Below are 11,290 nucleotides of genomic sequence, written 5' to 3' on the forward strand. Positions count from 1 at the left end.
AGGTACTTCCCCTGAGCACCATGAGTTCTCGAATATTCTCACCAGTGGCTGCGCTATGATGTCTGCCAGTTCCTTTAGCACTCTTGGATGCAACCTATCCAGACCAGCTAGTTGTTTGTTTTTGTTTTGTTTTGTTTTTTTTAAGGGGGCTCAACCTCTCAAGGTGCTCCCTCAAGGTTATATTCCTGAAAGGAATAAATGCCAATGGTTGCATATATTCATCCTCACCCTTGTCATCCTACATCTTGTTAGGCAGGGTAGTCTCTTTGGGCTGGTGAAAAAACAACGCAAAGTAATTATTAAGCAGATTGGCTTTTTCCTGGGTGTCGGTAGTCAGCTGCCCCAGCTGGTTTATCAGGTGTCCAATGTTGCCTTTGTTTTTCTTTTGACTCCCCATATCTGAAGAAGGACTCTTTATTTGTGTAGCCAGCTGGAGTTCAGTTGCAGCCTTGGCTTTTCTAGTTTGCTCCCTCCAGGTGTGGACCAGTAGGGCATACTCCTCCTTAGTGGTGTTTCCTGCCTTTCATCCTTTATACACTTTTTTTTTCTTAAAACCCTTTCTCATCCTTCTGATGGATAAAAGGCAGTCGTGAACCAATCTCTGACTTGTGTGGTTTCTTCCTTAGGAATCCATGGTAGAGGCTATTCCAGGACTCATAAATGCAATAAAAATGATTCATAACATCTCACTCTACTACAATACCTCTGAGAAGATAACCTCTTTGTTTGTGAAGGTAGGTGTGTGTGATAGGCTCCTGCTATTACCATATGTATACGATTTCTTCTTTCTACTTGAATAAAAGTTAAGTAGCCCTCCATCCATGGAAATGTTTTGTTTTTTTTGGGGGAGGAGTTTTCCTACAAATATGGGATACATTGAGATGTTAAGTCTCTCTCTTCCCACCCCCTATGATACTAATATACATGACATTAAGTTGGAACAAAAACTGAGCTCTTTTGAGGAAAACTGGAAAGTCTGTTGGAACTCATCCCAAGTAGAATTGGGTTGGACTAGATTGACTTTCATGGTGATTTAACTGCTTATACCAGTGGTATATTTGGCTTTCAACATACTGACAGATTTGCAAACTTAATATTTTTTTCTGTCACTCAGTTATTACTAAAAAACCCCCATGAACTTATTTGAAAAAATAAATTATTTGACAAGTACAGTAATGCATGACTTAGTGCTTTGGACTCGAATGTATGGAGTCTTTCTTGCAACTTGGAACCTTCATTGGGCATTTCAGGATCTAGACAATTGGCTTCATTTGATTTGATTTGTTAGTGATTTAGCCAGCACCACATCTCCTGAGAAATGACAGCAATGTTTGATACAAGAAGAGAAGCTGCTTTTCTTCTTGCCTGACTGGAAGTGTTGCCTTTTTTGCATGTTTTTGGCCACTATTGAGTGAATGGAAAACAAAAGATTGCATTTTCAGTCTTGCTTATTTATAAACCTAGAAATAACTTTCTTCTTAGGTAACAAATCAGATGATAACAGCATGTAAATCATACATGACAAATGACAATAGTGTCACCATCTGGGATCAACCTCAAGATATAGTTGTCGAAAAGATTCAAGCAACTATTCGACTTAAGCAGGTAACTTCAGTGTGTTGTGTGATTCAGATGTGCAACAAGGTGTGTGTGTGTGTGGGTTTTTTTTTTTTTTTTAAATGGAAAGCTGAATCCAAGTTACACTACAGTAAAGTAATTGGCGAAAAATATAAAAGCTTTTATTTGAAGACATCTAGGATAAAGTATGTTTACTTGGCAGATCAAAAAGAGGATGGAATGACGAAGATTAAACGAGGAAAACTCCTAACGCTTGTCGTGAGTTATCAAAGTAGTAATATGCAAGAGTAATCTAATTGGCTTATTTTAGAAAGATGGGACTCACTATCTTAAATCGGCTTTAAGTGCCTAACATGTACACTTCTAGTGCTATAGGAGTTGAAAATTCTTGCTGAATAATGTTTGTTTAGAGCCACTGCCCAATTATTGGCTAACTAGAGAACCGTATATGGGTTAAAATGAAAAAGGGGCATGTTGTGAACAAGAAGGACGTAGATTTTTTTTTTTTTTTTTTAAATAAAATGATACTATAAAAAATTTTACTTGGTGCATATATACTCTATGTCCTGTTAAGGAAGGACCTGAGAAGATTTGGGCTCTTCCAAAAATTAAAAGTTTTTTTTTAAAACTAAATGAGTTCAGCGTCTGAAAGACTTGGAGATATGAGGTTTATAGTGGAAATATTGAGTTTCAGAACAAGTGTTCATCTAAACCTATGTCTCTACATGGCTGAAAGAATAAATATTGCGTACTGCAAAGTAGTAGGCTTTAAAGTCAGATTGTTCCAGCCAATGCTAAAGTTTTTTTTTTTTAGAAGTGGTGATTTAAGTACTACTGCTGAACTAAAGACAATGAGGTCAGAAAAAGGATTAATCTCTTTTAGGAGGAGCTTGGCTTTTCAATACTTCAAAAATGGTTTAAAACATTTAAATGTTAAACAGCTAAACTCCTTGATAATCTTCACCATGACAAGAGAAGTTCAAATAGGTATGTAAAAGAATTGGACACTGTGCTGAAAATAAATGGGACTCTGTGGTTTTAACTAGACACTAGTGTAATCAAAAAATGTAAGCAATGGGACTGTTTTGACAGATGACACACCAAAAAAGCTGTGATATACAGCCAAGCCCTCAGATACCACCGCATTTGTACTGAAGAGAACACCCAGGATTGCCACCTCACCAATCTTAAAAAGGCTTTCACCCAGCAAGGACACTCCTCCAGAGAGGTAGATCACACGTTTGAAAGAGCCACCTGGATACCACGCAAAGAACTGCTGCAGTACAGAAGAAAAACACCCACAAATCGCACACTGCTGGTTATGACGTATCACCCCTCCCTTGAACCTGTACGGAAAATCCTCAAAAAATTGCAACCCATATTAGAAAGAGACCCTATTCTTAAAAAGATCTTCCCAGAGCCACCCATCCTAGCCTTCAGACAAGCACCGAACCTCGCCAACCTCATCACCAAGAGCAAACTTCCTCAAGCCCAGAACACACCAAAAGGATCCAGACCGTTCCAGGACAAGAAATACAAAACCTGCCAACACATCTCCACCACCCCCACTATTACTACACCCCACAACAGAGCCATCAGCACAATTATGGGTGGGGGCACATTTCTCACAGGAGGGCCACTCTCTCTCCAATCTCTGTCCTGATCCTCAAGGGAAACTTGCACAACACTTCCCAAAGACGAGCCTATGAGCTCCATTTCATCAACCTGCTGGATACTAGAGATCATGGACATTGGATTTTTGATACATTATAATCTGCCTGGCAACTGACTCCCCAGCCCAGCCCCTGGCTTCTTTACTTTTCATTCCATCCAGGAAGAGCACACACCAACTGCTGAAACTTCCTTAGCCTGACGAAGGGTTTTTGAACCCGAAAGCTTGCTTAATAACTATTCTCCAACCATTTGGGTTGGTCTAATAAAAGATATCAAATTCACCCAAGGAATTTTGACAGATGATACTTTTATAAATGCAATTTAGTTTGTGCTGTCCACACAAGTCAGACTTAAGATTTGAGCAGCAAGAATTAGAGTATAACTCTCAAAGGGGTATTCATTTAACCTAGTTCTTAAGAATTGGTACTGCTAATCAGAATTATTTGGTATCCAATCATTTCATACCAGTTTCTGTACCCCAAGGGGCCAGCATTCTGTGGTTGCCTTTGGCTGTTAGGACCTTTTTAGCTCAATTATTTCTGCCTTTAGAATTGGACAATTGGTTTTTTTTTTTTTTTTTTTTTTTTCAGTCTTATCCTAGCTGACTAGTTGAAATGGGTTCTTTCTCTTACACCTCCAATTATTTTTCTGCTCCTAAATAAAATCAGTTTGTATGATTCCACTGACCGAAATAAGACTGTTTAGTTGTAGCTAAAATTATAGGTATGAGTAAACATAACGGGAATACTAAGTTGCAAGGAATGCTGAAATATATTTTCAACTTTTTTTTTTTAGACAAGTAATGTACCTATATCTGCCTGAAGTGCCCATAATTAAACTAATGTCTGTTTCTTGAGACAATTGTATTTGCATGGTTGGATAATTTATGTTCTTCATTGGGGTGTCAAAGATGAAGCTTATGGTGGAACAAATGGGGACAGGGCCATATGCTGACATCTGGGATACAGAGCTTTTGTTTGGAATGTTTCTTGGTGGCAGAGAGAGGGGAGCTAGTAACGTCTGCTTGTCCTGCTGCTGAAAGTGGGTTCAGAGCTGACCTGCAAGGCTCCTTGTAGTCCAGATTCAGCCCATGAGGAGTCTCATGGACCAGATGAGTTTGACACCCCTGTTCTAGATGGTTCAGATATCTGTCACTTCCATTTCATTTGCTTTAAGGAATATCAACATTGCTTTCACAAGACAAAAGAAAACCTGGAACAAACTCCATCTGAAAGACTATTTGATTTTAGTGAGATGTACATTTTCGGAAAATTTGAAACCTTTCATCGACGTCTCATGAAGATCACAAATATATTCATTACCATTACAACCTACTCAGTTCTACGGAACTCAAAGATAGAAGGACTGGAAGTTATGGCCACAAAGTATGAGGTACATATCAAACAAATCTCAGACTTTCACATCTATAAGTAGAAGAAAAAATGTAGATAAAAAGAAAACGGAATATTGATGTATTTTAAAATGGGTTGTATGAGTTTTAATGCCTTTAGTCCCGTACAGCAAACAGCTGCTCTAGGATTGGGTATGAAAGATGTACTGGTTTCTTGCATAATAAGTTGACTGTCTAATTTTTTCAAGAGGTAACTTTATCCTGGATTTGAGTAATGTGCCATATTGTAAAGTTGTATGTTGGCTGAACATTTACTATGTACTTAAGTCAGCTTACTAAGTAGTAAGCATATAGCATGTCACCACCCTTGGATTCTCTTACAAAGGAATCTCTAGCACTGAGAACTAAAATTCTTTTACTTGACCAGTCAAGACACTTTCATGTTTTATATGCCAGTCTGAGGATGGAATTGCACATTACACTTGCACCATGCCAAAGACACTTTTAAAATGTGAACATTCACACATTTTAAAGCTTGTTAACTTTTATGCTAAGTGCACTCTTGAAGGTCTCAAAGTTGTTGTGTTTTTTTTTTTTTTTTTTAATACCACTTCAGGCAAGGGTCAACTCCTGGGCCATGCTACCTAGCATACCTTAGGGTAACTTCAGTCTGCTCCATGGACATAAAATGAGCAATCTGCAGTACTCTCAGGATGCACCCTTCCCAGCTCCCTCCTCCTCCCGCCCCCCACCCCTTTCCCCAAGCAGGGACAGCCTAGGTGTACTGGCTCCTAGCAGTGCCTTTTCTTACTAGCCCTCTTGTGGCAAGTCAGAGCTGTGCAGGCAAGAAACAATATTTAATCTTCAGTGTGCAACTGCTTACAGCCCATTCTAATTTTAACATTGCTTAACATTTAATGCAGTCAAAGGCAGCTGGTGCCACCTCTTGGTCAAGGGGTAGCAGGCTGAACTGGATAATAAGTTAGATAAGGGGTGCTCAGCCCCTGGCCCACAGGTCAGACCCAGTCCAGCCCAGATCCTGTGTTAGTTTGCCTGCAGGGCTCCCCACACATCTAGAAATATGACATCAGGAAAGTGGTGACTTTGCTTCTCCACCATCAAACTTCTGGACCCATAGGGAGTCCTGGGTCCTGTATGCTGAATCGGCTGCCTGACCCCAGTATACAAGGCTAGATGGGAGCAGTGCCAGGCCCTGGTCAGGGTGGAGGTGATACTGGGCCCCAGGGCCCAATTCTGGTCTGACGGGACTAAGGGAGCAGTGCCACACCTTGGGGACCCAATCCTGGTTTTGGGGGCTAGGAGGGGATGGCATCAGGCTCCCAGGACCTGATCCTAGCATACAGGGATGGGGGAGAGGCAGTTCTGGGACCCAAGCCTGGGGGTAGGGGTGGTGCCAGTTGCTCAGGGCCCAAATCCTGGCATAGTGAGAGGGGGTAGTGCTAGACACCGCTGGTGTGGGGTGTTTAAAAAAAAAAAAAAAAAAATTACTGTGAACTTTAAGTTTCTTTTTTGCTGACATGTTTCCTCTTTGTATCAAAATGTTTCATACTGTAGTGTTGCACACTTGTCTGAGAAAATGTGCCAGGTAATGAATATTTTTTTTAAGTTGGTATTTCTGTATCTTCTGTCAATTTCCAACTTAAACCTGATAACCTGAAGCAAGTGATTTAATGTGAGTGGCTCCTGTTTTGCTGTCCTTTCCAAAACTTGATTAGGTGGTTTGCTTAACATTTGTACTTTGGAAAATTTCTATATCCCAGGCAGACAAACATGGCTGGTAGCTTGGTTAATGCAACTTGATTCTGATATTTTTGTTTCCCCTCTCAAATATTTAGAGCATTGTTGACACCATAAAGAGAAAACCATATAACTTTTTAGACCAACGTGAGACTGATTTTGATGAGGACTATGAAGAATTCTGCAAACAGACCAGTGACCTTCATGTAGGTTTTGTGATTAAGTGCCATGCCATTTAAGTTGAGTACTGCCAATCCTTGAGGAATTCCCTAAAATGAGAGGTATTTGTATTGGACATGATTGATTATGGAAGACAACAGATATTTTGAAGTAAATGATTTATATACTATCGCTCCAATGAAACAAATTTAGGAAGTGCTCAATCCACTAAAGTCACTTGTCCTGATTTAAAAAAAAAATACATCCTTTGGGAATGATGACAGCATTGTAACTGCTTTGTTAGGGACAGATACAGTGCTTAACTCCCTCTAATTAAAGTCAGCCTGGGGTATGCAGACCAACAGATGTATATTGTTCCACTGCAGGGAAAAGTAGATACTACTCTAGTGCAAGACTCTAAATGATCGTTTTCTCATTTGCTCTGGAAGAGCGTTTGTTTCAACTAATACTAAGGCTTTTGGTGGGGTTGGAATTAACCAAACAAAATGCATGCTAAGCCTTTCCTTTTTGGAGCCATGAAGAATTGTGGGTAGCTACATCAGATCAAAAATAGATTCATTTCCTGCCATGGAGATGAAATGAAATGTATTCGTTCAGACCAAGAGTTAATAACACGGGTGAACGATTTTGGAGATGAAAGGCTTCTTTGAGTTCTTCAGCTGCAATGGGAAGTGCAGAAGTAGATTGCTTCTCTTAATACAACATTTGAAAACTGTTCAACTATAGGTCCTTTAAAATATTTAAAAGCTCTACAATTGTCTAATAAATCTGTGTGAATCTGATGGGGATGCTCTACAGTGGTATCCTCAATAGAACTTTTTTTTCCTTCTCCAGAATCACTTGAAGGCTTTCATGGATATCACTTTTGAAAAGATTACAAACACTGAAAGAGCTCTGGATATGCTGAAGAAATTTGAAAGGTTAAAAGATAATTATAAATCACCTTCATGTGTTCTAGAATAGCCTATAGTAATTTGCCATTTACTTTAAGTGACTTCTGGTACATTGGAGAAAAAAAACTTGGCTGTAAAAACTGCCCTTCTTTTTGTTCAATATTGTATGAATCAATATGTGCAACTTCATACCTGCTATAATACAGTTGAAGGATCTACTCAAACAGCATGCAAGCTGTAAAATGTGGACAAGTAAAATTCACATTTGGTTAGACCAACTATTTAATTTCTATGCCAGCAATATATAACTGTGTGCTAAGGTATTTTATTTTTTTTTAATCCATTAATATAGTAGAGATATAGGACAAAGAAGAAATGCACAGGTATCTTCATTACTCAGCTCCATTTTCTATCTCTAAAACTAAAATACCAAACAAACAAAAAACCAAACTGCTATTCATAATGTTGTGTAATTAATTGTAGCTTTTCACTTGGGATTAGAGAGTTACTTATCCGTATATAAACGTTGAGCATGCTGCAATTTCCATTGCTGTAGTTTAATTTGTAGACTGCTTGCAGTTATTTTGATAGTGTAACAAGATGCACATGTCAGGGATGGCTGTGGCCCCAGGAACATCCTCTCAGCCCTTGTCCTCTCTGCTTCCTTTGGGCAATCTCCCCGTCAGCTCCCTTATCATGCCTTGATGTTACTATGCCTTTAGAAAAGGGAGGCTGCACAAGGACATTAGGAACTTCTTCACAGTTAGTGGCCAAAATCTGGAATGGGCTCCCAAGGGAGGTGGTGCTCTCCCCTACCCTGGGGGTCTTCAAGAGGAGGTTAGATGGGCATCTGGCTGGGGTCATCTGAACCCAGCACTCTTCCCTGCCTATGCAGGGGGTCAGACTTGATGATCTGTTAGGGTCAGAAGAGACCTCAATATCTATGAATCTATAAGGGCTCCCTGTAATAAGTGGGTGTCCCAGGGCCTGTCAAATTGTTGGCCCTTCCACTTGTCTCTGGGCAAACTGCCCACCTACTTCACCCACCATGCCTTAGTTAGCATCAATTAGAAGATGTCAATATGGCAGGAAACTACCCATTTACTTACCCTAATACCAAGGACTTGTATACATGGCTCCAACCTTCCCTATATTGTGTCCCATGTCTTGCAGATGGCATCCATAGCCTAACGCCTGGCCTGCTTGTCTGACCTAACACCTGGCCACTCAATTACTTGGGCTCCCAGCCCTCTACTGTTCCTCAGCCTCCCAGCCTGGTTCCACTTGAGGTTCCCAGCCTCTACCAATTCAGGGCTCCAAGCCCCTACCTTTTGCTTAGCCTCTAAGCCTGGCTGCGGACCATCCTGGGCCCCACAGTGGGCTGCAATCCCTTTATCCCCTCACCTTAGGAGCTTCACACACAGCTCCCTGTAGGCTCAGGGCCCCACCCCTCTGGATCCTCACTCTTGGGTCCCTTAATATGCCTCAGTGCTCACTGTGAGCCTGGGCTGTCTCTGGCCCCTTCCCCTGGCCAGGACACTGCCTCAGGGCTTACAGTGAGCATGGACCCTTGCTTTGCTTTGTTCTTCAAGGTGTACTTCCATGGGGTCACCTGCAGGGCAGCAGGGGCTGAGGCTTTCTGGTGTCCCATACTTGTCCTTCACTGGGGAGGCCCAGGTGTGGCATTTCCTGGAGACTGCCCTGCCATTGGCAGTCCCACCACACTAACCAGCCCCAGCAGGATGTAATTTTGTGTCATGCTCAAGGACCAGAAGCCTCCAGCTATCCCCATAGTTTACCTCCAAGATGTCACAAGCAGCAGCTCCAGCCAGGTGGTGTTCTCCTAGCTGCTAGTAGCAGACTGCTGGCCTTGCTGCTTAGGGCCCTGTTCCCAGCCAGGCAATTGTGCCTAAATGGGGTTGCAACCAGCTGCAGGATGCCTTGCTGCTGCTCACACCCCTGTGAGTAACGGAGCACACCCTGTCTGTTACATTCTCCAAGCAAGATTTCTGATTAGTGGTGGTGTCGCTGCTCATCACCTGAAGGGCTGATCAAAGCCCCTGTACCTCCTTTATAGTTGTGCTCATGACTCTAAGCTGTGTCTAGTCATCATGCAAGTAAGCACCTTGCCCCATACCACCAGGCCACTTTAGGTCTCTATTGTCTTGCTGTGGCCTTGGCTTTCCCAGCTTCCACCCCTACTGCTCTGGCTGCTCTCTCTGGCCTAGATTCACTACACCATGTCTGGCTCCTCAGGTTCTAGCCCTTGTCTCTCCCTCTCCCTCTCTCTGGGCTCTGCCTGCCCCCCCCCAAGCTCTGCTTCTCTGGGATGTGGAACCCTTGCATGTGCTAACGTGTTTGGCTTACCAGCCTGCAGGATGACCTGTAGTTGCAGAGCTAGCACTGCAGTTCTCTTGCTGCTTCCCTACTCCCCTGTTGTACTCTTATTGTGCTACTAGCACCATGTTGGGCACTTCTCATTTAAAAAGCTCTGGCTGCCTATAACTCTATTGCTAGCCCTCATTTTGATTGCCTGAACTCAGTTTGCCTCCATTTTCTCAGTCACGGTAACAGGAGCCACAGGTTCCCTGTTGTATAGGTGTAAAATCAAGAGTAAGCACAGCTGATCATTGTTTTTTCTGTATGGGAGAGCTGCTCTGTACTTCATATCAATGACAGTTTGCTTTACCATTATTGCTTAACATTTTATCTTGCTATTGGATATGTCCTTTTATAGAGTTGCATAGTTTCATAGTAGTTAGGGGTCAGAAGGGACCTAAATAGATCATCTAGTCTGCCCCCTCGCCACTGGCCAGAGCACACGCTGGGATCACATGACCCCAGGCAGGTGTTCATCCAACCTCTTTTTGAATTTGCCCAAGGTAGGAGCGAGGACCACTTCCCTAGGAAGTTGGTTCCAGATCCTAGCCACCCTAACAGTGAAATAGTGCCTCCTAATCTCTAACCTGAGCCTATTTTCCAGCAGCTTCTGGCCATTGCTCCTCATCACCCCAGGTGCTGCTGGGGGGAATAGGACCCTTCCTATTTTGCTGCTGATCTCCCCTAATGAGTTTGTAGGCAGTCACCAAGTCCCCCCTCAGCCTCCATTTGAGGCTGAACAGGTTCAGGTCCCTCGGCCTCTCCTCATAGGGCCTGCCCTGTTGCCCTCCAACAAAGCAGGTGGCCCACCTCTGAACCCTCTCAAGGCAAGCCTTCTTAAAGTGCAGTGCCCAGAACTGGATGCAGTATTCCAATTGAGGCTGGACTAATGTTGTGTAGAGGGGGAGTATTGCCTCTCTGGACTGGCTTGAGATGCATCTTTGGATACATGACAAGGTGTGGTTGGCTTTGCTCTTTACTCTTTTATTAGAGTAATAAAGAGAAAGGTATAGGTTTGTTTAGACACTTGGGGTGCAGGCAGAAGTGCAAGTCCCTGCTGTACCAGTGAGCACAAATAGAAGTGATAATTTTGATCAATGTGGTCACAGAAAGCTGTTTATAGTTGTCACCAAACTTCAGACAGCTTAAAAAAATGGCTGATCAAGTAAAAATCTGACCCCTCATTGCATGGAAGCTCAGATGACTGTTTCAAAACAGAGCATTTTTGTAACTTCTGCCTGCCAGCCTTGAGCTGTTCTTAGAATTGGAAGGGGGAAGGAGTGGAGGGAGTTCAGTCTGGGGGTTTTTTCAGCCCCTGCTGGAGGGTAAGGGGGGGCTCCAATTCTAAGGGTTCCCCAGCTAGTGCTAGAGGATGGGTTCAGTGAATTGGAGCCCCCCTCCCCAAACCTCAGGGAGGTTCCAATACACCTGCCCCACCTTCCAGTGAGGGCTGACCCCCCCCCCCCCCCCCCCCCAC

General features: G+C 42.7%; 1 protein-coding gene across 1 annotated transcript in view; it reads left to right on the forward strand.

Moving 5' to 3' along the window:
- DNAH5 (dynein axonemal heavy chain 5) overlaps positions 1-11,290 on the forward strand; it is a 291,360-nt gene that overhangs the window by 79,489 nt on the left and 200,581 nt on the right. Inside the window, exons 9-13 of the mRNA XM_025209635.1 lie at positions 627-734; positions 1,483-1,605; positions 4,429-4,644; positions 6,460-6,567; positions 7,376-7,461. Coding sequence (XP_025065420.1) covers positions 627-734; positions 1,483-1,605; positions 4,429-4,644; positions 6,460-6,567; positions 7,376-7,461 — 641 coding nt within the window. The remainder of the gene's footprint in view (positions 1-626; positions 735-1,482; positions 1,606-4,428; positions 4,645-6,459; positions 6,568-7,375; positions 7,462-11,290) is intronic.

This window comes from Alligator sinensis, unplaced genomic scaffold, assembly GCF_000455745.1.
Source record: "Alligator sinensis unplaced genomic scaffold, ASM45574v1 scaffold420_1, whole genome shotgun sequence".
Classification (NCBI taxonomy): domain Eukaryota; kingdom Metazoa; phylum Chordata; order Crocodylia; family Alligatoridae; genus Alligator; species Alligator sinensis.